Below are 27,239 nucleotides of genomic sequence, written 5' to 3'. Positions count from 1 at the left end.
GTAGTAAAAATTTTATGATTATTAGATCATGTTTGACTGATCTATAGATTTATCTATATAAACTAGATAAATCTATAGAAAAATCTAGACGAATCTATAGATAAATCTATAACTCAGTCATACATGATCTAATAATCATAAAATTTTTACTATAACTCAATCATATAATGATTAGGCCACCATAAAAATTTCACCATAATGGGACGACGAAAACTGTAGCTATAAATTAATTACAGAAAAGTATATATCTAAAGTTACAGTAAAAAAATTGTACTAAAGTATACCATATAATATATTCACTGTGTATATCTACTCATGTGGAGTCCAACAAAATTGGATTTTCTATTTTATGATTTTTTGTGATTTACTATGATTTTTCAAAGATTCAACTGATTTTTTTTAAAAAAAGAAAAAGACAAACCTACGGTTACTGTAGCAAACAGTCTTCAAAACCGCTCGAGCGAGGTAAAACGGACGGTTTGAAAAGTTGAGGGAGGTGAAATACCCGGTTTTATAGTTGTAGGAGAAAAACCAAACTTTGGTGATAGTTGGAGGAGGTAAAATAGACATTTGCCAAAAAAAATCTCCGAGACCTTAACTTGACAAGGGGAGCGGTTATGCATCACCTAAGCTGATGGTTCGGACATCCATCACCCGAAGAAATATTTTTCACATTTAGTTAATTTTGCCAGTCTAATAATTTAGATGCAGATTTGTCCGCCGCAATCATTCAAGATAGAGAACAACCGATGTATACATGCAAAAAAGACAAAACTGGTGATGTCATCCCACATGCAAGAAAGTTTAGAACTTAAAAAATATATAAATCTTGAACCATGTATCCAAACTAAATTTGAATTGTATTATTAACTTTTTTATGACAAGATCTTCAAAACAAGATCACACTTGTCTATATTTGCATGATATTTTTAAAAAATATTTTCTTAATACTCAATAATTAATTTCGGCTACTACGAACAAATATTTTAACAACATGAACAAATACTTATTTTCTAGGAACAAAGAGTTAAATGTAGCGAACAAATAATAATATACAAAGAACAAAATATTACACATTGCGAACATTTGATTGTATAGGATAAATAATAAAAAAGAATATCACGAACAAATGAGTCAACATGACGGAACAATTTAATTGACAAAGCGAATAAATAATTTGGTGTTGCGAACAAATTATTTACACGCAGATAAATAATTTTACATGAAGACAAATGCATCTACATCATAAAAAGTTAATTTTCTAAGCATATATACACGCTAAACAAGTTAGCATATAAAGAAAATAAATTATTTCGTACCCCAATTTATAAGTCTATAATACAAATAAATTAATATACAGTTAGCATGACTCAATCGTAAATGTGAACAAATATTTATACAATAATAATAGGTAAGTATACATGTATTAACATTTGAAGAAAACATAGTTGATATCAATTATAAAGGATAAACAAAATTCAAATATAGATTAGGCTCATAATAGAAAAGAAAGAACGATAAATAAATAAATACAAAGGACTAGACAAAAGTGCAAGGAAAGAAATAGGAAAGAGGAGAAAAGAATGAGAGGAACAAATTTATGGAAAAAATAGATAAACATATGAAGAAAAAGAAAAGAAGTAAAAACAATGTACAAATGCATTTTGAAGCATTAGAGATTACCCAAACAAAATAGATAAGAAACAAGAATAAAAAGACGTACGTCTGGCTATCTAGTGGATATATTTGCATTCAATGTCAGCGTGCATGTCTAAAATAGTAAAACACATGATAGAAAAAATAATTAAAACAAGAATAAAAAGATGGCTGGATCATTTATTGCTCTACCGGATGTCAGGTAAAATTCATGAAGCATGCTACATTGTTTGCTGCATGCGCCTTTAGTATAGATTACAACTACTACTGGACCAAATAAGTAAGTAGAGAGTCCACTACCAGCTTCCGGCGATGGTTTTGATTTTTGGGAAATTGGTCTGTGCCACATCCCTAAATGGTGATTTTGTGCACAGCACACTCTACTCTTTGAAATTGTGCACAACACACTCCATTCTTTAATTTTTGTCTCCAACACACCGCAGCACATAAAAGGACTTCTTTGCCCTTGCAAAAATCGGGCCCACCCGTCAGCTCTCTCCCTCTCCTCCGTCCTCCTTCCGCTCCGCCCAATGCTGCTGCACCGCGCGGCACTGGCCGCCGCTCGCCGTCCCACAAGCTCGCCGGCCGGGAGGGCAGAGAGAGGACGCACGGAGAGAGGAGGAGGCCGCTGCCGGAGAAATAGCCCGAAAATATTGCTCCCATCTCCACATCTTAATTATTTCCGAATCGAGCTCAACGATAAATCTTTTATTTCTTTTTCTTGATTGTGTGTTTGTTTGTGTGCCCCCTCCCTTGTTTCCCAGCACGGGGGAGGGAGGAAGAGGACAGGGAATTTAGCCCAAAGCCCCCTCCCCTCAAGTCTATTTACTAAAGAAACCCCCACCCTTGTAACAAAAGCCCTTCCTGTTTTCTTAAATTGCAAACAAGCCCTCCAGCTTATAAACTTTATAATAAATAAACTCCTACACCTTCCTAGTAGGCCCAAATATTTCCAAAAAATTACAAACAGGCCCCTGCCTTCTCAAGATTTATTACAACTTGGTCCCTGATCCCTTATCTAGCCCCTGAACCTTTATAAAACCTATCATTTCATGCGCCAAAACAACTCCGACCAACCCGAAACTTTGCCACGCCTTTTCTATTATAGTGTTGGCCATGCCATTAAGAAATAGCCCGAAAATATTGCTCCCATCTCCACATCTTAATTATTTTCGAATCGAGCTCAACGATAAATCTTTTATTTCTTTTTCTTGATTGTGTGTTTGTTTGTGTGCGTCGTAGACTACGGTGAGAACGAAGGAGAGCCTGTTGACAAGCAGTACTGCGAGCCCGCGAACGAGGACCAGTTCCACGACCCCGAGCCCGAAGGACAGTGCTTCGACCAGGACCTCCCCGAAGGCTTCGAAGACGGCAAGTTCAATCCCGCCCTTTGATGCATGTTTTGTCCTAGTTTTTATAAACACAACCTATTGGCCTGTTTTACAAAACTGCATATGTTCTGCTTGCTAAAAACACGGTTGGATAGCCACCGCTTGATTTGCTATAACCATTCCTTGTCCACCTAGATTAATGTCTGATTATGTTTGGACGTTAATCACTGCTAGAACGCTTAGGACCTTATACACATTTCAACTTGTTTTATAAAGAAAAGGTGTGTGTGTATGTGGGAAGGGGTAAAAGTGGAATTTTCGAAAGATAAGTCTAGACGGGATGGATGGCATTTCTGTGTGATTTGCCATTTGGTGTGCTCGTACCTGTATGGTAGAGCGAGGAAGGGGAGATATCCATCTTGTCACCACTAAGGACCGAGTTGGTGTTACATCTCACCTAACTCCACTTTCGTGCAAACCACTCGATCGTTGTATGGGCAACGACTTAGCATAAACCCCACTAGTTAGTTTGTTAGCCATCAGAAGAGCTGAGAGCAACGGATGACCAAGGAGAAGGGATATGTTCTGTGTGACTTAGGCCCCGGTTAAACCTCAGAGTTAGGTCAATGGCCCCTTGGTGGATCCCGTGGTGGCTAGGCAGGTCTAGCTAAGGTGGGTAAAGGCTTTTTTGGGATCTACACCGACACTAAGGTGATCGTGTTGTAGTACCCCACTTGTGGGTAAAGTTGCACACCTCTGCAGAGTTGGAACCTATTCGAATAGTCCGTGCCCACGGTACTGGGCGAGTTACGGTGTGGTCTCACAACTAGTGTTTCATCTGGGAATGGATGGGTGGGCGTGAGTTGTTTTGGAAAAGTGTTCGGTAGTTGTGTCGTGTGCTATGGCGGATGAGGAGTCCGGTAGCAGCTTAAAACTTGGATCCTGTGCGGATCAACCCCTCATGTTACTCGGTACAAGAAAACTGGTTTTAGAAATGCTTGTTTTCAAATGAACCCTTGCATAAAATATTGCTTTCCGCAAAAGTAAACCCTGACCTTATCTTTGAATTACCCTGTGCATATTACTCTGCTTATACCCCCCTCCGTGGGTGTGGTTGGACTTGCTGAGTACGTTTGTACTCACCCCATTCTTTATTTTTACAGAAGAAGATCCAGACTTTTTACCCGACGACGTTGAGTAGGGGTACCGTCCTGCACCCAGCCTTGCCTGTGGATTAGGTTCACCCGCAGGAGCTACCGCATGGCGCAAGACTCTGATGACTTACTTTTTATATTTAATATTGTTGCGTGTGTGTGGATTGTAATCATCACGATAGTGGCGCTTCTCTGCTCCCTACCGCGTAGAGTTGTACGGTAATGAACCATCCGATGTAATAAATGTGTCATCGGCTATCCTGGGACTGATGTTTGTAACACATTTTAGTCTTCTCTTATTAGGGGACGCTTCACCTGCGTGCGCGGCTGCAGTGCTTGCCCCCGGCCCCGTCCTCTCCCCGGCGCAGCGGAGCTCGAATCCGCCGGAGAGGGGCCCCTGCCCGGCGCGCTCGAGGTGGAGAGGAGGGGCCCCTGCCGCCGGCGCGGCGGACCTCCGAATCCGGGAGAGGGAGGTGGGAGGGCCGCCGGCGGAGCCCGCCCCGCCGCGCCATGGCGTTCATGTCGCGGGCCGCCGGCGGAGCCCGCCCCACCGTGGCCATCGCGTGGGCGCACGCGGGCGGTTCCGCGGTGCCGCCCTAGTGCAGCGGACCCCGGCCCCGCCCTCTTCCCGGCGCGGCGGAGCTCGAGGCCGCCGGAGAGGGACCCTTGCCCGGCGCGCTCGAGGTGGAGAGGAGGGCCGCCAGCATGGCGGACTTCTGAATCCGGGAGAGGGAGGTGGGAGGGCCGCCGGCAGAGGCCGCCCCGCCATGGGCAGCGCGTGGGCGCGCGCGCGAGCGGTTCCGCGATGCCACCTTGGTGCCGCGGACGCCTCCTCCACCGTGCGGTGGAGAGGGCTGTCGTGCCGCCATGGCCTCCGCCGTCGTCATTCTCGAGCTCCGGCGGGGACCCGAGGTGCCGCCGCCGCCGGGATTCTCGAGCTCCGCCGGGGACGGCGCGTGCGCGGCTTGTAGAGAGGAATGAGGAAGGGAGAGAGGGAGAGATCTGACGGGTGGGCCCGGTTTTTGCAAGGGCAAATAAGATTTTTTATGTGCTGCGGTGTGTTGGAGACAAAAATTAAAGAATGGAGTGTGTTGTGCAGAATTTCAAAAAGTAGAGTGTGCTGAGCACAAAATCGTCATTTGGGGATGTGACACGTACCAATTTCCCTTGATTTTTTTAGCCCAGCGACGTATAGTCGCGGCGCTTGACAAGTGCAACTGCTCCTGTGGGCGGCACGTGAAACCTGCAAATGCGCAGCACCTCGGCGGCCCCGCGCTCTGCCCATCCGGCGACCGGCGGCCATCCGGCCATCGGCATTCGGCAGCGCGGTGCGCCGATGTCGCAGCGACGGAGTAGAGGCCGGCACTGACCACTGTACTGTTACATCGGATTTGGACGCCCTCGGGTGCAGCGCTCCCTTCCCAGCCTCCGAGGCAGGCCACGCTCCGGTGCACTGCAGCCAAATGATTGCGCCTGGCCGGTAAACTACTCGTACCGACCGGGACCCGGCCGGCCATGGATCGCGACACGTGCCCTCCCGAGTTACGTCATCGGCCCCGGATGCATATGCTTGGAGTTGGAGGGGCCGTGCCTGTAAAGATGTCACGGGGGTTAATAAAGAAAGAGAAATGCGACGCCCTCGTTCCGGTTCTGAAAAGTTGCACCACCGCCCGCGTTGTAAAGCTCTAATCTCTCTTTGTATTGGCCTAGGAAAACATGTGCCGACCTCTGCATTGTACTCGTAGAAAGAAAAAAAAAAAGAAGATTTAACCGACCCGTACGGTGTCACGCTGATTTGGGGGAATAGGATAACGAGGAGCAGCACGAGTGCCCCTCCTCACTGTGATAGTAGCAGGGTTAGCAGCGTTCGTGACATCATGCACTGTCTCCTCAAAAGGAGATCGGTGATGCGCCAATCGACCTGGCAGCGGTTCAAGTGTGCAGCCCTATCCAGTAACGGCTCGACACACGCCCTCTCTTTTGTGCCATAAGCAACGCAACCATCTCAGGACTGAGATCCACCCAATCCGAAACCCCAGATCGGGGCAGATGCTAAAGCTGCAAAGGTGGAGCCAAAGCGACGCAAAGGCGCGCGCCCTTTTCTAGCTGCTGCTGCTGCGGCGACGGCAGCTTTGGGCGCCGGCCGCCGCCGCCGCCAACAAACCCATGCCCGGCGCATGTGCGCGCGCCATGTCCATCGATGCCGCTGCGGTTGCCGACTTGCCGGCTGCCCCGCTTCACCCCGCTTGGTTATCGGCGTAGGCTAGCCCACTCCGCGGCGCAGGGCAACGAGCTGCTGAAAAGCGCCATACGGATAGCGATCCGAGCACGGACATACCGGCGGCACCCGTAGGGTGTACCACCCGCGCGCAGTATGGGGGAGTGGTTAGATACGTGCCAATCATCCCGGCCGCTGGTCCCTTGTACATTTTCTGGGCGGGATCGTGGATGTGCGCTGGGGCCTGGGGCTGGTGGCCGCGCTCCTAGGATCCAGCTAAGCCTACGCCCTGCCTACCTATCGATAGGGGGGGAGTGACGTCGGGGCTGGACTGCTGGAGCTGGAGGGGAAAGAAAGGCTCGCTCGCACGTGACGGCGGGCGTGAGCGGCACGTGCTGGCGGGCCCCGTATCCGGTGGGGACGGGTGCCAGAATTCAAACTCCAGGGGTGGTGGCACGGGGCGGGCCCACCAAGCAGGGCGGATGTCGGGTCCAATGGCTCCAATCCGAGAGGAGTGGTGGTGGTGCCAGGCTGGCGGTCCAGCCCTGCGGCGGGGCGGGGGCCCACCTGCCACGATGCGTGACGCCACCCGTGGAGTGAGGCTGTCAGAGATCCAGCGCATGCAGCGTGACAGGCAGGACGAGGCATCGGCAGAGGAGTGCACGCATTGTACAGAATCCAGTCGGTCACGGCCTCGCCGGTAGCCAGCGAAGTTCCTCCATCAAATCACCGAAACAACGGCCGTAAATCAAATCACCCCGCTACTACCGCAATGGTGTGTTCAGAACTTTTTATGCAGCAAGGTTTGGTAAGCTAATTGAAGGGGGTGTTTAAGGCAGTGTCTGCCGCTGCCGCTGCCACTACCCGTATGTGTTACTGTGTCGCCTTCATCATCCTCTCGCTTCGCCAACACATCCGGACAGGCGCGTTCGCGTCAGGAACAAACACCCAATAGGACCCCTCCCTGAAGCCGTTCTCGTCTCCACGAGGTGTGCTCGTCCCCTTTGGCCGCCATCCCCACATGGCCTTCGCTGGTTAGACTGGTCGATGTTGACGATGAAGGGGATTATGAATTGATTAGGCTCATTAGATTTGTCTCGCGAATTAGCACTCAGCTGTCAAAAACCATTTATAAACAGATTTTATTTGATACTATAAAATAGTAAGATTCCTTTTGATATGATAGGGACTTAAAAAAATCCCTTTAACCAAACAAGACCGAAACAGCGCGACGGCCGCAGAATGTTCCCGGCGTGGCGGATCACAGATGGGTGGGGATGGGGATGGGGACGGGGACGACCGCGCAGCGCTTCGTCTTTGTCTTCGTTCTGGCCGGATCGATCAGATAGATCATGAGCTAGTGGCGCCGTGCAGGGCCGGGCCGGGCCGGGCGGGCGCGCCATGGATAAGGCTAACAAGATCAGAATAGATCATCTCCAGCTAGAGGTGAGGTCCAGACTCTCCAGAGCCGCATGCGATCGATCGAGCTACACGACGACGCCAGCGGCGTAGGCCACCATCATCTCCGATCCTTCGCCCCACCAACGCGACCCATATGGCTGGGGCGTGTGCGATATGATGTAGGTGGTGTGCCCGTGAAGGATGTCTCGACGATGCATCTGCATAGCTTTCCTTGTGCTTGGAGAAATGGCTACACGCATTGGACACATGCATGCATGGAGTCCATACAGTACACTCCTACACGCATGCATTGTGGAGCACGTCATGAGCTACCACGCCATTCTAGCTAGCAGAGTATGGACTGCACGCAGCTACCACGCTCTAGCAATCATGCGTGCAGTGCCTACTTGCCTTGCCTATAGCTTGTTATTAGCTCTGGGAAAATCAGGGGGCAAAAAAAATACATGCACTCGCGTAGCTCATTGGATCATCGGCGTCTAGCTAGTATCTACTGCCAGCTCGATTTGATCGAGAACCTATAGTTATTAGTAGTTAGTGGCAGCAGTGTAGTAAGTAGTACTGCACATCGTTAACAAAAAATGAATGATTACAGCGTGCCCGTGATTGTTCTCTGTTCTAGTGTTCTTTAATTTTACTAGCGGTTCGTCATAGGTTGCTAGGGATTATTGTTAAACGTCCCTGACCGACCAACGTCTGAGAATGGCTGCTCATTCTATATCGCACGTATAAAGAACCAAGCTAGTGTAGCATTGTTAATCGCCAACTTCTTCCGTACTGTTCCAATTGGCAGCAGTGTCCATATATTCTTCACATGAATAGTACTGCTACTAGTAGTAGCAGTACTACATTATTCTGGTCCTATGTACATTGTTGGGTTGACCTACGGACCAAGTGACCAATGCAGATCCTCCATGCATGCAGCAATGGATGAGAGAGGATGTTGGCTAGCCCATAGGTCCTATCCTGTCCCCCCGTATGGCCATCGGCCTCCAACAGTTTCACGCATGCCAGCCACAGCGCTGCCCCGGCGTGAAGTGTTTCCCGCATGTGCCGTGCCTCCCCCGTCTTTGCCGCATTGGTTGTGCTCTCCATTATGCTCGCACATACCTGTGCGCCTTGCTCTTCCAGCATGCATGTTAGGCCAGGGAAGATGGTCCGATGGATGCAGATGTGATGAATTATAAGTTTGTTGATCGGAAGGGTTAGTTGATGGTTAGCTGCTCCTTTATGGTTATGGCCACCAGAAATCATTCCTTGTTTTTTTTTTCTCTTTTGTTTCTTTGGTGTGGATATAACATACTCCATACCTGAATTATTTGCTTGGTAAGAGCTCCCTCCAGCCGCAAATGAGCCACATTAATTTTAGGTTCCAAGGGCTTTATTATTCTAAATTTTAGTTACTACAAATTACATTTATTTATGAGTTGGGTCTGGTTATTTAAAATGATACATATTTCTTTTCAATAAATATATTATACAAACTAACCAAACCTAGCTAGTATATTTAGGAATTCAGTTAATGCCCAAAACAGCATTATACATTGTCTTTGAATTGTGAGCGAAGGGAGTAGCAGTTTGTTATGGGGGCTCTGGCCTTTTCCTTGTGTCCTTGGTGATGATGCTGTAATGGTAGTTGAGTTAAGTAGTTAACCACTGCAGATGTCAACCTCATGATAGCATTTGGCATGTGCTACGTATGTCCTCCAAACCATGGAAGATGAATGACGCAAGCTAGTGGTAGATGTGACACCAATAGTTGATAAGGTCGTTGATGAACTAACCCTATTGTTGTTTACAAGCGCATGCAAAAGTCCTGGCCCTTTTTCTTCTCTGCCTGCGATCCGTGAACCGGTAGTACGATCTGGATTAGGATGGTTAGCGCCCCAGCCGCCCCCGCTTTTCCGTGAACGAACAACCTGTACTGCTCTGTTTGATATCGGCATCTTCTTTGTTTGCATGCATGTTCGGTGGCCAAGGTTTCATCATCTCTCTTGTTGGTAAGATGTACCCCGGCAGCCATCGCAGGACAGTTAACAGCTCAGAGATCTGATTCTGCCGCAGGTAGTCCCTTCTTACAGGTAAGGGTTTCGTTCACTAGCTTTACATTGCAGAAGGCAATCATCTTTCTTTCGGCATCTTCAAGAGCAGCATCATGTATGCAAGTGCTCTCCGGATTCTGATTTTGTACTGCTGGTAGCAGGTGTACTACGTGCTCGTGACCATGCAACTGCAACTGCAGGGCCAACAGAAACCGCACTCCCATTCGCGCAGCGAGTCTGGGATCACGTTCAGGCGTGGACAGGCAACAGGGTCATGAAGCCAACTGCAACTATGTGCATAGAGGAGTGATGGAACCAGGAAGTGCATCTGCAGACAAAGAAGGAACGTCGATCTTGGGCGGCGATTAATATGTACACGGTTTGGAATTTGTGGAAGGAACGAAATCGACGGATCTTTGAAGCTAAAGAGGCTGACCCGACGACAGTATTCCAGTTCCTGAAGGAGGAGATGACTCTGCGCGTCCAGGCGTGTGGAACGCCGGTGCTTTTCTAGTTTCTAATGTTATTTCAGCAAGAGTTCAGAGTTTGTTTAAGTTATTTATGTAATAGAACTTCTGTAAGACTAAACTTGCTTTCCCTTCTAACATGATTTGGCAGTGCTCCTACCCTTTATTAAAAAAAACAGAAACCGCACTCGAATGTGATCTCAGTTCCATCGCTGTGCATGCATGTGATGTGCCCCTGATTAGGGTGTTGAAAATCTGGAGGGAATCGCAAGCAACTTGCAAAGTAACATTCTCTCCGTTCAAAGAAAAGGCGCGCGGGTTCCTTGCATTGCTATCCACAACTGATAGTCCTGTCCGTCAAAAATACATTGATGGTTCCAGGTGCCTTGGAATGAATTTCTCCAATGTTTATTTGTTGTGTTTAATTATTGTAACTTGGCCAGTAGGATTCCTGCGAAATTGGTAAGAACAATCATGTGCCCCCACACATTGCTTCCCCTGCATTCCAGTGCGCCTGTCCTCCATGTGAGCAGAGGCACTTCTCCTCCATTTCCTTCTTTCTTTTCTCCTGAAAACGGACCTGGAGATCGCTCATAACAGCACAATCTTCTCAGAAAAATTTTCATCGGAGCGCACAAAAGAAAATGGACTCACTTATTTCCTCCCTTTTTATCATGGCACAACCTAGCTTGCTGCATGATGCTGCCATCCTTGAGAAAACCATCATGCAAGGATAATGGCATTAGAATAGGCGCGTGATCGCACTGGACGGGCTCGTCCGCTCGTGGCTGCAAATTATTGTTTGGGAAGACGCCGGAGAGGAGTCGACCGTGAGCGCCTCCTGCATTGGGCGCACGCATTTGAGCACATGATCCAGCCAACATTCCAGCCAGGCGGCCCCAGTCTTTTCTTTCCTTTGTTCTACCTTTTCTTTTCGAGCCGCAGAGATCAGAAATATCGGAGCGAATTTAGTTGGCATCGTATCTACTGCGCCCAACCGTCTCAACTGCTCCCTGCATAATTCGCATGCACCTGCAGGAATTATTCAGAGCTCGACTGAGAGGCTTTGCCCGGATCGAGCTGGTCAATTATGCTGGGCTCTGTTTGGACCACGACAGTGGGAGGAATTTTGCGCCAGTATTACGGGAATCAACAGGTTGCGGCAGGATCTGAGACAAATTTCTACTACGATGTTCCAATGCAAACATGACATTATTTTTTTGTTTTACCGTGGAACAAGGCCAGGGAAATGTAAAGAACTAAACATCGAGGACAACGGGAGAGTATGCCATGTGGGAACACTGGGAAGGACAGGACTGGTTAATCTTAACGGCCTCCAGGCTCTCACGCAAGCATGATGTCACAGCATGCATGCCGAACTAAGATAAGATCTGGAGATATATTTTGTATACAGTTATCTGCCAGGCAGTGGCGGATCCAGGATAGTTATTAGGATGGGCTCTCTTCTACCTCCAAATAATTTTAGCCTCTTCTCGCAGTGTATTCATGTCAAAAAAATTGTAGGGGAGGCTTAGGAGGGGCTCCATGGATCCAGCGGTGGTAGGAGGGGCTCGAGCCCCTCCAGACCCACCGCTGAATCCGCCCATGCTGCCAGGTGAATAAGATCCGGCTACTTTATCAGTTTATCTCAAACAAAACAGCCTCCACTAAGTGGACAGAGGGAGTAATAGTAACATACAGGGAGCTTCACTTTGATGTGGTGTGGCTGAATACATTGAATTATTAATGGATCTAGCATATGATCCATAGCCACAGATAACTGAACGTTCAAAATTGACCTGCCATTGTATGTGTACTAGTATATGTGCTAATCTAGTCGTAGCCGTAAATCAAGTAGGGCTGCAATCTCTTTCCTGCTTTCAGATTTAGTTGACCCTGCGCCCATGTATTTCGGATCAAGCTGGGTAGAATTAACGGCTCTTGTCTAAACAAGGATTGATGAGACTCTGCTCTAAACAAGAATCTGCATTGCTGCAAGATGGCTCTGAGGCTGTGGGCGAGCTCAGCTGCCAATCTCAGCCAGTGCAGTGGTCCTAGTTGTACATGTGGTAGTTATCTTCAAAAGGGAAGAGGCGACATCCTTTCTCAGTTACAATACAAGCTAGATCTTGCAAAAGAGCAGCAACTTGTTCAGATCCTACATATATTGGTTTAGGCAATGCATGCTGTCACTGCAACACGACCGTTGTCCTCTGCTCTTCAACAAAAGATTGAGCAGGGTCATGTTTGATTCCATGCAATTTGTTTTCCATTTGACGGTTTGAAGTGCACATCCTCCTGTGAATAATGAGTCGAGGACAAGGTTGGTATCTGTGCATAGTACTTTATGTGACAATACAGGTGAACCAGAAGCATAGTACTTTCCATGACTTTCATGTGCAACTGCTGTCATCTGTGATGTGCCAATCAATCCTCACTTGCCTTGCGAAATGTTTACGTCAAAGAGAAAAACTGTAAAAGTGCTCAAAAGGACACAGTGATGAAATCATAATTTTTTTATGGAAGTGCCTTTGTCGAGAGGAATATATATATCAATTAATTTTTCATGGTAGAGGTAACATCAACAGATATATCATGTTATAAACAGTCAGCTTTTTTCATGGTAGAGCAATTGCCGTAGCCGTACCAGTGCAGCACCGCATATTTAAGGGTGACACTGTGGGGTACTGGGGTAGAAATGTTTGTTTCATTCTTTGACATGATTGATGCAGGAGCATAAACTACTTGGATGACAGCGTAAAGCAGAGATGATCACTTCATTCTAGCACTTGATTGCCAATTAATCAAGGAGGGGCTTGATGGCCACGATCAAGGGTACCTAGAACTGCTTCACATTCGGTTGATTTGATTTCTCGTGGTGGCACATGCTAAATCCATATTAGATTCTCCGATCAAATTTGGACGTCACATTTACTATTACAATTAATTATAATTTTATTAGTAGGTAATGCGCCTATTTGAAACATTGTTAATTTTATGATCACCTATCCATCCTCTAAAATAGGATGTGCGTGCATGCGTAGTCATTCAAGGAAAATTATGACAGATTAATCGGAAGGTAAAATGACCATGCTTGCCCTTATTTATTAGCTATATTTGGCATTGCATGCACATGCACCTATCAAAAAGTGTAATTTGACTTGTTTTTTGGGAGCAAATTTTGAATTATAGAATAGCTTATTTTCTTAGAATGGAGGGAGTATTTAGCAAGTGTGTTTTCATTCCCAAGGTTATGATCAGGATCCCGAGGTAAATTCACAATTTGAAGTCAAAAGCTGAAAATGCAGATAGGAAGAGAAAGGTGGAAACAAGAAAGGAGACAAACCTAAAGAGAGAAGCTGCGGCTACCATTAGCATAAACGAAGCAACAAACGAATCAGCACAACCTGCAACGGTACCTACATATGCGAATCTAAACTCAAACCCATGACCCTCACCTCAAAAGATGGCAGAAAGAGAAATGAAATAAAAAAAAATGAAGGCACGTCTTTAAAAAAATAGGGAAAGACAGATTTGAATCAATAGCGAAGCTACAAACAAGAAGGTTCTCCAACTGAATCGCAAGCGAACAACAAGCGTAGCAACATCCAAACCATGGAATAAAATCACAAGAAAATAAAAACAAAGCACAAGCGCCAAAATAAAAGGGAAAAGAATGAGAATCAACTGCACAAAGGTGACGGAGTATCCACCGGAGGAATAAAAAAACACAAACGTTTGAATCCGACAACGAGAGCGACGAGAATGAAAGAATCGACGGAGGTAACAAGACCTTTCCCCCGGAGGCAAGAGGAAGGAAAAGAAGAGGCCAGTCAATTTACCTCTATCCAAATCCGCCGACGGCTGAAGAAATCGAGCTGTAACACGTACGGAGCTGCCAAAGCAGCAACAAGCATGGCACACGACAGCAAAAAGGTCCATCCACACATCACACTGTGCAGCACGATTGATCCACATCGTGCAACTGTTAAAAAAAATTCGCCGCTCATCGCGAGCCAACCGATCAACATCGGACGGACCACGCGTTCTTTGCTAACGTGGCCAAGCTGAGTGTCCGCCGGCCATCTTTAATAAGAGAGATTTGTACTAGTAGAAAAAACTGGATTTTTAAAAGCCGTCTACTTGGTGTTTCTCCTCTTCACGAGATGTTGTACTCGTGGCCAAACACAAAGCAGTAAGCCAAAGATAAATTAACTAACCACAAACCGAGCGCTCACACGCCATAACCCGCTATTCCATCAAGCGGAGGGCCGTCGCGTCGGCGGCGGCCGAAAGAGATGCCGGGCCGATTCCCCCCCGGGCGGTCCGAGTGCGCGATCACCGACCGGGACGCGCCACCGGCCGGTAACGTCACGGTGCGCGCGAGGCTTGCTAGCTCTCGCCCCCGCCCGCCCGTGACCGCCTCCCCCCGCGACCCCCGACGCATACCCGACCCGCGCAGCGCAGCGGCCCGGCGCCGGCGCCGGCGCGGGCACGGCAGCTCGCCGTGACGTGTGAGGCTCGGGGCCGGGCCGGCACGGCGTCTCCCGTGTGGGGGGACTGGGACTACGGGGTTCGCTCTCCTGACCTCGCACGTGAACGTCCCGTCCCGTCTGGCCGCGCGGCGCGAGACCTGTGACTGTTTCCGCGGGCCAATAATAATATGCGTGCCAGTTTTTTTTCCCAGGGAAAAGAACAATGCGTGCGCTCGGTTTGGGAGCACATGTGTCCCTCTCAACGGCTTTGTTAAAGTCAAGCTCTGCTCTGGCTGCTCGTCTGCGCTGCGCGCTAAACACCATAGACTAATCTTGTTGGCTTCCATTATTAGGGCTAATCCCCCTGTTTTATTTTCCCAACAAGGACAATTTACCGCCCTAATTTCTTCAAAAAAAAAATTACTGTCCTACAAATGGGTACAATTGCTGGGCGGCATGTTGGTACCTTTTGATCAAGTCGTCTTGGAATGAAATACGGAAAGGAAAAGGGAAAGAGAGTGGATATATTTATTTTTGACCAAGAATATGCAGGGGGTATTTTTCTTATCGCAAGTAGCAGCGTATGGGTTGGTATTATACTCGGTCAGAGAGCAGCATGGCTTGCGTTGGCGCGGAGAAGGGAGACGCGAATGCGTGCGTTCAAAACCAGAGTTTGAATGCTACTCCCTCCGTCCCCTGACTGTCGCTTTCGCTTTCTGAAAAATAACTTTAACCAAATATATATAAATATATTAATATTTATTGTACAAATTAAATATTATTATGTAGATATTTGAATCTAGTTTTTTATAAAATTTATTTAGAAGTTTAAATGTTGCACGTATTTTCTACAAATCTAGTCAAACTTGTGGCACGAAAATAAAAAACGACTCTTATTTAGAGACAGAGAGAGTAGATGCAAAGACCCAATTATTAGCCCTGCACGAGCTCTGACAGCGGAATAAAGTCGTAGTATCAGCACCCAATTATTTTTGAACGAGGACTCCTGGGTTGTTGCTATTTGTTCATCGAAGCCTTACCGTGCCCTACACTGGAACATTGAATTATACTTGAACTGCCCTTCTGCGGCTCTGCCAAGGCCACATTTGCTGCAAGTAACTTTTGCGCGGAATTTAGGCAGACCAAGCTCTTTATAAACCGAATACAAGTTGAAATCTAGCTAAATTATAAGTAAAAACAACAACGGACAAAGTTTGAACAACAAGAGCGAATGAGCCAAGAGCACACATTGTACTTTACAAAAAATAACAAAAGAAATCAAGAATCAACAAAATCTTAGAATCGTGCGATGTACGATCCATTCTTTTTTTGTCTCCCCCAGATCGATGCCCACTTTGGCTTAATATGATTGAAATTCCCCATTAGCACACGAACCCTGGCCTAGCTAGGAGTAGTCGCCTTTTTATCTCCTCCAAATCTTTTCCCCTAAATAATCTCTTTTCTCTCCTTTTTTTTTGAGGCGTTCTTTTTGATATGCTCGCCCACTAACAACGCTTTGTTCTCCTAGCAACCAGTAGCCGGGCGCCACGTGTGCGGGCGCACGCACTTCACCGCCGCAAGTTAACAACTCGGCAATCCAGAATGCCAGATCTGAGCGCCTCGGGGCGAGCGACGACTTCCCCCGCCTGGTGACTCAGACCTTCCCGTGGCCGTTCGATCCCCTCCCGACGGCGGAGATGGATCCCTGCGCGCCCTGCTCCAGGGTGCGCACCACGTCGGCCATGGACGGCCGGAGGCTGGGGTTCTCGCCGACGCAGGCCGCGGCGAGCGCCGCCACCGCGGCGGCCTCGGCGGCGTCGTAGGCGGTGCCGAGGCGCTCGTCGACCAGCCCGCGCGCGTCGCAGTCTGCCCTGAGCCGCGGCGCGAGGACGGCGGTGAGGAGCCGGCCCTCCGCCGCGCAGAAGGCCTCCATCCCCGTGAGGAGCTCCAGGAGCAGGACGCCGAAGCTGTACACGTCGCTCTTCTTGGTGACCACGCCCGAGCGGATGTAGTGCGGGTCGACGTAGCCCGGGGAGCCCAGCATGGTGCGCGCCGACGGCCGCGGGCGGACGGCGGCGGAGAACCCCATCCGCGCCGACCCGAAGTCGCAGAGCTTGGCGGCCATGGACGCGTCCAGGAGCACGTTCGAGGCCTTGACGTCGCCGTGCACCACCTGCGGCTCGCATTGGTCGTGCAGGTACTCGAGCGCCCGCGCCACCTGCAGCGCCACCGACACCCGCCGCGCCCACGGCATAGCCCCCGCCGCCTTGCCCCCGCCGTGGAGCCGCTCGTGCAGGTTCCCGTTCGCCGCGAATTCGAGCACCAGCACGCCTTCCTCTGCAAATCGAACGAGAGCAGAAACCTTTCAGCACGCCCGCTCGCCGGTACAGGTCGCTCGAAGGGAGACAGGAGGAGACAGAGCGCGGGGCACCAACTAACCTTGCTGCTCGCAGAAGGCGAGGAGGCGGACGATGTGCGGGTGCCGGACGCGCTGGAGCGCGTCGAGCTCCTGGCGGAACACGCGGTGGAGGCGCTCGCTGCTGCGGTGGACCTTGACGGCGGCGAGCGCGCCGGAGAGGCGCGCGAGGTACACGGTGCTGAACCCGCCCTCGCCGACCACGGCGGAGGTGAACCCGCCGGTCATCGCCTCCACCTGCGCCCACGACAGCCCCCGCGGGCCGGCTTCGGCCCCCTTCTCGGCCTTCTCCCCGAACGCGCCGAAATCCCCGTCGTCGTCGCCCTCACGGTCGCCGGCCGCCGCATTGGCGCCGCACCCGCAGAAGAAGAACCTGTACCTCTGCGCCCCCATCTCCGTCGAGGAAGCCTAGCCTCTTGCTTTCACCTCTCCCTTGGGGTTTCTTGCACACACACAGCAGCAGCAGAGGAGAGGAGGGGAGGAGAGGAGATGGCAGCAGAGGGGAGGTCTCGTGAAGCCTTTGAGGCTTGAGAGGGTGCCTCTCCTCTGCCTCTCTGTATCGCGCCTCTGTGTACTTGGGGTGCAGGCTTATATACAGGCGGGCGTGGGGAATTCGGATTTGGTGGGGGTGCGAACTGTGAAGTGCCAGCATTAGGATGTGAGCTGTGATGAGTGATGATGTAAGCGAGCGGGGGAAATTATGCAGCAGTGGGAGGCATGATGGTGCGCCTGCCACGTGGGGCCCACCTTACTCACAAGTCACCCTATTATGCATGGCCTCACCTAATATGCTTCTGGAGGACATCAAATGCCATTTTTTGCTCATTTTCCTAGCCCTCCATTATCTGTGGAGATCGACAGATTACAGATGAAATTGTGTCCCTTGTTCATGGATATTTGGATTGGTGGTACATGGATGATGATGATGATGCTTAGATAACCATCAGTGTGGAGCTTCTTCCACTGGATTAGGTTACGGCTGAAGCTTTGCTCAACCACCGCAGGGCACACATGGTTCGCAGAAAACCCAAGCCCCCGAGCCGAACAGTTATGGTTCCTTCACGATCCAGGATGTCCGGCAACCACCACTGATCGATGATCGGTCGACTAGGCAGCGCGAGATGATGGCGCGACGCCGAGCTCCCCGCGGAAAAAGTCGGAGGCTTCTCCGTGGCATGTCAGCTGCCGCTGCCGAGCCCCGATCAGCTCGAATCGAAAGGCTCCAATGCAGCATCGAAAATTTACTCCCGTCATCAGAGATCTAACCACTGTCAGTACGATGCTTACGGGAGCCGTTGGGTGGGGGGGAAAGAACGGAGCCCTTCAATTCTCCTGCGTGGAGGGTGTGTGGGCGAAGCGCGTCGCGCCAAGCGGCGTGTCGGAGGCCGATCGGGACGGCTCGGTTCCGGGGGTTGGGTGGGATGGGGCGCCTGCCGTCTGGTGTGGTGGTGGTGGTGGCGCCGTGGTCCGCGCCGGGTGGAGCAGAGCAGAGCAGAGGCGGCGGTGGTCAATGGAGGCGAGGCCGACGCGCGGGCGGGAGCTTGTGGGGCGCGCGGCGCAGCAGCCAGCAGCCAGCAGCACAGGGGCGCGCGATGATGATGCGTCCTGCGGGGGAGGACGAATCCGAGAGGCGAGGTGATAAATGCGCTCCTTCTTGGCTGCTTCTGGCGATGCATTCTTCTTCTTGTTCTTGGGCGCTAGTATCAGAGTACTCGTGGTGTATCGCTGCATCATTGGTCATGCATCCTGATCCGGTTGGTGTTGAGTTTCAGTCAAGCAAAAAAAAACTGAGGCAAAAGATTTCAATTCAAATCGTCGCCGTTTGGGATGCGGGGATGCCTTCTGTGAACCATGCGGGACTTGTCGACCACATTGCCCGTGGGATTCGGATTCTTCATGCGTTCCAGACGAATTCGAGCAGTAGCTTTTACGCGGAGCTTTGTAAACGGCCGGGCTTCGGGTTTCTTCAGGACACGGTCGCTTTTGAGCTGTGTAGACTAGAGCATATTGTTACTGTTTGGATCTACCCACCGATGAGATAGCTGACGGGCCCAGAGGCTGAAAGTGGCGAGCAGACTTTCCACGGGGGCATGCATCAACCACGAGCGCGCACAAAGCGCAAGCGCATCGGATTCCTGAACCTTCACAAGAACTCCGGGGCGGGCAGAGGCTCTGCTCGCGTCGCGTTCAGTGAACTCAACACCCCCGCATGGGCGCGCGTACGAGCGTTTTAAAGGTGGGAGGGGGGTAGATCATTTATCGCGTCAAGCCACCCCCTCCCTCCCCCGCCGGGCGCCGGCCCGGCTTTTATGGGCCGGTCGTCGGTCGACGAACGAGACGCGCAAGCGCTCATCCGGTCTCCCCTCCCTTGCGATCCAATGCAACGCAACGACACGCGACGCGACGCCATGGATTCCGATCCGGTCCGGGAAGCCAAGACACGGAGAAGGTGACAAGTCGCTGGAGCCAAAGGGTAGCAGGGGCCTGCCTTCTACGCCCGCTACTCTCGTGCTCTCCAAGCTGCCTGCCTCTGAATGCTGAATGCTGAAAACAAACGCGTCCCCGTTTTAAAAGACGCATCTGAATACTCGGCTCACGCACGCAGCTTCTGAAGTTCTCAACGGTGATGAGCACTGAGATGATCGTGATCCCGCGTCGTTCATGGGGTGGTCACCTGGGCTGGGCAGGTCCCCCTGCGCCGACCGGCCGGGTTTGGCGGTGCGTCGGCGGGCGAGCGGGCGGCGGCGCGAACTCCCGGTGTGACGCGCCACCGGTGTTTCTTCCTGGGAGAGGGCTGGGGAAGGAGCGTGCCGCGTACGGCTGCTGGTGCCGCTGCTGATTGCTGAAATCAAGGCCGGCGCGTACTGGGATCGAGCAAAAGGTCGCTGAGGCTATATGTCAATATGTCATCCAGGTACAGGGGTTTGCGGGCCAAGATGCAATCATTTGGCGCTGATCCGGACGCCTCACTGGACAGTGGACACCCGAACAATCGCTCGTTGTTTAGTGCAGTTCTAATGCAAACTCCACTATTAGAATCTAAGCCTCAAAGACTCTTTCACAAAAAACTATACTTCCCAATGCAAAGTGCATTACTTTGGATTATATGACATACTTATCTCTCTCACATTCATTCTTAGTTTGCGTGAAGATTTGGAGTCTAAATAAGACTTGGAGTCTTGGTTTCTCTCCCTCTCTCTTTCATAAATATACTGCCACATCAGTAAAACACAATATATATGAGGCTTAGACTCTATGGTAGAGTCTGGGTTGGGACTGCCCTTGACTAAATAAAGCAAGCGCCTCATTGTTCGTCAGGGGCAGGAGGACGCTGTAACCCATCGGCCTAGCTATGGTCTATGGATCCCAGTGGCTTAGGGTGTGTTTAGATCATTTTATATTTTGTATTTTGGTGGTTTTAGAAAGGAATTTTCAATATTTGAAGTATTAAATGTAGACTAATCACAAATCTCGTATGTAAACTATGAGACGAATCTAATGAGTATAATTAATCCATCATTAGAGCATATTTACGGTAGCATTACTGTAGCAATTTAGTGTCTGTTCACGCCATAATTAGACTCATTAGATTCGTCTCGTGATTTACAATCCATTTGTGTAATGCGATTTATTTTTTTACTACATTTAGTACACCATTTAAGCGATTTACAAAAATTTTGCATTTTACGTTTTGGGATCTAAACCAGGCTTTACTGGCTTAGTCTGAAACAGCTGGCTGGAGCCTGGAGGAAGTGAAGAACAGTGCCATGGAGGAATGAAGTTGCGAAGAAAAGGGAAATCGGTGTCCTGCGCCGCTGAAAAAAAGTGAACTCTTTCATTGCTATTTGGACTTGTCAGTACGATTTAGTACTGCACGGCGCTGAAAGCTGCAGAGTCGGTACATTAGACCTCAATCAGTCAGGCGATTAGCTACTGTATTTTCTTCGTCAGGCTGTTCACGTTTCCCAGACGCTTAATTCTCCCAGCGGTTACTGCATCGAGGATATTGCAATCAGGAAAGGTGCCGGAATTCCCTCAGAAAAAAAGAGGAAAGGTGCTGGAAGAGGTAAACACTGAAACTGAAAGCAATGGTTGAAGCTGAAGGTGAAGCGAGCTTGCATGTCGCAGTCTGGTGACCGGTGAGCCGAGCTCGGCGCTGAATTCCGCCGTGTGCTACACATGTTCAAAAAAACTGTCCTGCGCTCCACTGCTCTGAAAGGAATAGTATCGAGTTCAGACTTCTGCGTCAGGCCGTCAGCTCGTTTCCATTTGGTCGCGACTCGTGAAGTTACCAGGCAACGGCAACGACTTTGATGCGTGAAAAGCAGCTGGGTACTTTTCTGACGGTGCACCGCAAAAGCACTCCCGAGTTTTTTGTTCCACGGTTAAGCAACTGAATAAACAACAACAGATGTTTAGTGAAAACTTGTGGAGATGAACAACAGAACAAGCCAAAGTGATGGCCTCCATGCATGCAGGCATGAGACCGACAAAAGATTCAGAGACGCCAGTCTGCCGGTGTGGCTGACATGTCACCGAGACCACAAATCTCAGCTCCAATATTGAAACCATCGAGTCTTCAGAAAAAAAAAAGTTAAAATCATTCAATCTTCAGAAGCAGAAATATTGAAATCATCATGTCTTGACAAAAAGAAAGAGTATTGGAATCATCCAGTCTTCAGAAAAGAATTGTATATCTGAATAATTAGTGTTCAGGTTCTGCGAGGGACCGAATCATTGGTTCGTAGACGGACAGACAGACACGATATCTGAATGGAAAATGCGAAGCGCTAGCTTGTCGTTCGATCGTCCGTCAGTTTTCAGACCGTATAGAACGCATCACCGCACCGATCGTCGTTCACGTCAGGGCATGGGATTGAAGGTCCATGGCGAGTACAGGTACAGCGGCCCGGCCGGGCCCGATTTAGAAGACGACGTCCTAACTTAAATGGCTCAGCTCCAACCCTGTCCGATTTCTTCCACAGAAAAAAGATGTCCAACTCCGTCAAGAAAGTTCCCCTGTCCGAGTCCGATCTCACAAGAGCACAACGCAGCGATCTCCTGCGCGATTCCATTCTGAGGATCGCGCGCTGCTTTGCTTCTCAACAATCGATCTGACACGCGGGAGCGCCTCCTTCCTTTTTCATATTTTTCTAGCGTGGAGTGCTCCTCTACTTTTTTTTTTCTTCCGACCAAGTTTGCTGCTCACGATGCAGGTTTTCGTGGCCCACGATGCGCAGTCCCCACCCGCTGTTAATTTTCACCCACCCCACGTGAGTGACGTTATTTTCTCTTTTCATTTTTTCCTTTACGTTCCATAATTGTTGTTTTTTTTCCTGGATTTTTCTTTTACCTTCTATATGTCTGAAGTTTTCTTGACAACTTTTATATGAAAATTATACTAAAAAATTATACCAAGACTTTGTGTTTGGAAGTTGCATGATAAATTTGTGCGTACAAAAGTTGTGTGAGAAATTTTTCGGATAACATATTCGTACAATTTGTGCTGAAAAGTTATCATCTATAAGTTATTTTAGAAAATTACACATTAAATTTTGTATGCACTGTGAAAGTTGTGCTAAAAAACATTAATTTCAAATTGTTAAGCAAAAATTATACGTAAAAGTTATGTACATCATAAAAAGTACATGATAAGAATCTGGCTTCAGTGAAGATGTGCAAAAAAATTATACTTGCAAATTATATATATAGGTTATAATGTTCCAAAATTGGAAAAAATTATCCGAGAAGTCTTCCTAATTATATTTTTCCATAGAAATTGTGCTGAAAAATTATCCTCTGCAAAAATTTTTAGAAAAAGTTATCTCGATAAGTTGTATTTTTATAAGCTTACGACGAATTTATGCCCCAAAGTTGTGTAAAAAGTTTTAGTGAAAGTTATGTTCAAAGTTATCATTTAGTTAGAAGATTGAAAAAAATTATGCGTAAAATTTGTCCCTGCCGTGTTAAAAGATTATCCTATAAATAGTTGGTTTGAAAAATTATGTGTAAACATTATAAGTATCATAAAAGTTATGCCAAAAAATGTTATTTTGTAGCTACGTTGAAAAAATATCACTTGATATTTGTCTTCAAAAAGTTGAACAAGCGTCGTACGACTCCTGGCGGCTGGCGCGCGCTGATTATTAGGTGCGCTCCTTGTCCGCGGAAGCAAAAAACGGAAAGAAAATGACGACACGGGATCCAACAATGGAAAATTTTGCCCAATCCGAAATCGTTTGTTAGTTTGGCTGCTGGGGCGCGCGCGCTAACTAGCAAGCCCGGATCTCCTGTGCGGGCCATCCCTTCTTGATTGCCGATGGCTCCCGACTCCATCACACTTCTGAAAAAAGAAAAGCAAAAACTATCATTCGGCCGCGCGAAACTGATTAATCAGCCACACGAAAATCGGGCAGGTTTATAGATGTCTAATGTCTTGAGGATCGAAGCGATGGCGATGTGGCGGCATTTATTTTCGCGAAAGGGCAGCGTGAAGCAAGCGAGAAGCTTCACGAGGGCATTCAGAATGGCGACGTGTATCTGTGGGAGTGCGGAAGCCGGCTGCTGCCCTACAGAGAATCGGAGAATCAGACAGGACCTATATTCTTCCTAACCCGTGCGTGCGGCTACTTGATGATAAATAAATGAACAAATAGACGCGTTTCTTATACATATGTTTATCCGGATGATTGAATATGAAACAGTGTCTTTGCTTGCCTTGACAAGCACCAAACGAGCTCAGGTTCGGTGCAATGGATACGGGATAGAAAAAGGAGAGAGAAAAAAGGGAGGGGGAGGAATTAAAATGAGTGTCTTTGCAGTGTGCTTGGAAGCTACGTGCGAGGAGCAAACGACGTCGCAACTGAACAAGGGTGAGTGTTCAGTTGTATGTAATCCGGCCAGTGCTCTGCTGAAGCCCTGCAAAAACAATGCTTCTGACGGATGGATCCGACCTGTCGCGATGGCAACAGCAACGTTGAAACTGCATAAATTTGCAGATATATAAACATATAAATTATCTAGGGCGGTATGGTAGGATTAACAATTCCGCAAGCTTCCGGCCATTGACTGAGAGACTCGGCGTTTAGGGGCGCACGGAACGAGCGCCCGTGTGGAGCGACCGGACAGGGGTGGCGTTTGTCTACTCCGGTGTCGGCCGGATCGCAGGTCGCCGCTATTCGGGCCTGTCCGGTCCGATCTTGGGCACGAGATTGTCCATGGAATTATGGAAATCAAGCTGCGGTACGAGGAAAACGTGAGGAAAACGTGTTCGTCTTGATTCGTCTTATTAAAAAATTTATGCAAAATATCACTTATTCTGTTATGATTTGCTTTATTAATAAAAAATAACTGAAATTTGACTATATTTGCATAAATTATTTGAATAAGACGAGTGATTAAATTTGAGATTAAAAAATTCAAACGAATTATAATCTGCAACGGAGGTTTGCACTATTGCGACTGTATTAGGTAGTTTTTATTTTGCAGGGAAAAAGTTACTACCATTATTGCATTATTGATTTGTTCTTGTTATGCTTGAGCCAAGTGCTGGGACAGGACAAACGTCTTGGTCTGATACGCAATAGAGAAGTACCGAGAGGAAACTACGTGCAAGCAGCTCAGAGTGTACTGGAAAAGCAGCGTAATCTAATCCGTGCGGTGCGGCCTGTTGCCGTGAGGACGGGTTAGTTAACCACTCCTAGCCAATTAATGGATTCTTTAGCTCGCTAATAATCCCGTTTTGAATTGCCTAATCCGTAGGAGCTAGTGTACGATTATCCACTCCTAGCCAATTAATGGACTCCGACATGAAGATCGAGTGAGGAGCTAGTGTACGATCGAGCCATCAACGACGACCACCCGGCGAGAGAGATGCCGGGCAATCTGCGTGCGAATCAGGAGGCAGAGCTGGAGGAGGGACACGCGAGTGTTTCGTCGGTCTCGAGAGTCTCTCTGTCGCCTAAATCATCGGCTTGTCGAGTTAATTACACGCTAGAGTCGTTGCCCTTTTCGTGTGTGCGCGTCGTGGGCGGACGCTCGTGCATGCGCAAGCCACGCGTGCGTGTGCATGGTGTAGCTTCAAGCCATGGCACCTGCCACCTAGCTCCCCTCTGGGTTTTGCTTGGTGGCGCAGGTCATTATGACTTTCCTGGAATGAGGTGTAGCTTGCATTCGCAGTCATTCAGAACTCAAAAGCGTTTACTTGAAAAAAAAGGTTATCCATACGCGCGTTCTGCTGATTTTGTTTTCTCGTAGTGAAACTTATTTAGATTAGTACAAGTCTCCGACTCAATACTAGTGGTCATGTTTTTGCTAAGGATTTTTTTCTCTTTGTGAAATTATCCATGGACAATATTAATGAGATGCTTATAAGCCTATTGTATGGTGGGGGACGTATATTTCAACGTACTTATTTCTGCAGAAAAAAGTCTATCATCATAAATAACAGTGTTAGTTGCCTCACCTTCCGTTTATATCCTATCCGTTTTTCTAAAAGAAAAGTTTTACTGCCACAGAGAATCATCTGGCAGTGGCAGTGCAGGTCTCTTCGAGATTCGAGAGGAAAATGATGCTCGGATTAGCTCTGCTAATGGGTTGGAACCCGCACTATACCCAACCCCATCCAAAATTAACATATTTAGATACCCAACCCCACCCAACCCAATTAGTTAATTTCTCAACTCTAACCAACCCGCCCTATTATAAGCGGGTAACCCATAAAAACCCATGGGTTCTACTATGCAGAGGAATTTAGTGGTTCTACACTTAATGTGGGGACCACATATATGTCTAGCCACACTACTTTGCACAGAGTATCTGTCAGTCATATTGACTCATCTCTAAAAATTTCAGTCAATTTCGATAAAATTTTATAGTGTGAACGCGAGGTTTTAATTCCAGGGTCCGGCTCTTGATGTGGAGCCCACGTATAGTTCTAGCCAAGCTATTTTGCACAGAGTAGCTGCCAGTCGTACTGAATCATCTCCAACAAATTTCAGTCAATTTCGATAAAATTTTATAGTGTGAACGCGAGATTTTAATTCTAGGGTCCGGCTCTTGATGCTGAGCCCACGTGTAGTTCTAGCCATGCTGCTTTGCACAGAGTAGCTGCCAGTCGTACTGAGTCATCTCCAACAAATTTCAGTCAATTTCGATAAAATTTTATAGTGTGAACGCGAGGTTTTAATTCTAGGGTCCGGCTCTTGATGTGGAGCCCACGTGTAGTTCTAGCCACGCTGTTTTGCACAGAGTAGCTGCCAGTCGTACTGAGTCATCTCCAACAAATTTCAGTCAATTTCGATAAAATTTTATAGTGTGAACGCGAGGTTTTAATTCCAGGGTCCGGCTTTTCATGTGGGGTCCATAGGTAGTTCTAGCCACACTGCTTTGTACAAAATAGCTGTCAGTCGTACTGAGTCATCTCCAACAAAATTCAGTCAATTTCGATAAAATTTTCTGATATAAACACGTGGTTTTAATTTCAGAGTCCAGCTCTCACGTGGGACCCACATTTATATATAGTTATACTATTTTGTAAAAAGTATCCATTTTAACCCACCCCAACCCGTCCCAACCCGCATTTATATAGAACCCGCCCCGACCCACCCCATTAATTAATACAACCCATTTTAAATCATCCAAACACACTCCATTTCAAAACCCACCCCATAAAACCCATTTCAACCCAACCCATTAGCAGCCCCAGCTCGGATGGTGGCAGTAAGTCCAGGCTAGAGCAAGCGGGAAGATTATGCATCGCTCGGGTTACAAATATTGAATCCATCGTCTGAATAAATATACATCTGTTGGTGGACTGTTCTATTTGTTTATTTGGCCCAACACAATTTCACTTGGCCCATGGACAAGCGCATGCATGCGAGGCGGGGTCCTGAAAACTCATGCATGTGAGGCGTAAGTGGTTAGCTGTCACGACTCACAAAATAATCAGAGTTGCGATTTGACCAGACACTTGCATGCATATGCAAAACTTCTGCGCCTACTTTTTTTTTGTTCCGTTTTTGTATTCATTTCCCTCTTGTTCTTTCTTTACTTTTCTATTT

The 27,239-nt window shown here is 48.2% G+C and overlaps 1 protein-coding gene across 1 annotated transcript; it reads right to left on the bottom strand.

Annotated features, from left to right (window-relative positions):
• Positions 1 to 15,894: 15,894 nt before the first annotated feature.
• Positions 15,895 to 17,826, bottom strand: LOC120648437 (salt tolerance receptor-like cytoplasmic kinase 1). The gene is made up of 2 exons (XM_039925217.1): positions 17,202 to 17,826; positions 15,895 to 17,099 (listed from the first exon to the last, which is right to left on the bottom strand). The coding sequence occupies exons 1-2, from the start codon at positions 17,569 to 17,571 to the stop codon at positions 16,417 to 16,419; spliced, it is 1,053 nt and encodes a 350-aa protein (XP_039781151.1). The 5' UTR covers positions 17,572 to 17,826; the 3' UTR covers positions 15,895 to 16,416.
• Between the last annotated feature and the right edge of the window lie 9,413 nt (positions 17,827 to 27,239).

Source organism: Panicum virgatum, chromosome 9K (genome assembly GCF_016808335.1).
Source record: "Panicum virgatum strain AP13 chromosome 9K, P.virgatum_v5, whole genome shotgun sequence".
NCBI lineage: Eukaryota > Viridiplantae > Streptophyta > Magnoliopsida > Poales > Poaceae > Panicum > Panicum virgatum.
Note: the sequence above shows the minus strand (reverse complement) of the source record. Positions and strands in the feature narration are given on the sequence as shown.

Bases quoted from the DNA above. Each gene is read 5' to 3' on its own strand.
- LOC120648437 (XM_039925217.1), bottom strand. From the start codon at position 17,571: ATGGGGGCGCAGAGGTACAGGTTCTTCTTCTGCGGGTGCGGCGCCAAT. The intron at 17,100-17,201 runs GTTAGTTGGTGC...TTCGATTTGCAG, and splicing joins CGCCTTCTGCGAGCAGCAAG to AGGAAGGCGTGCTGGTGCTC.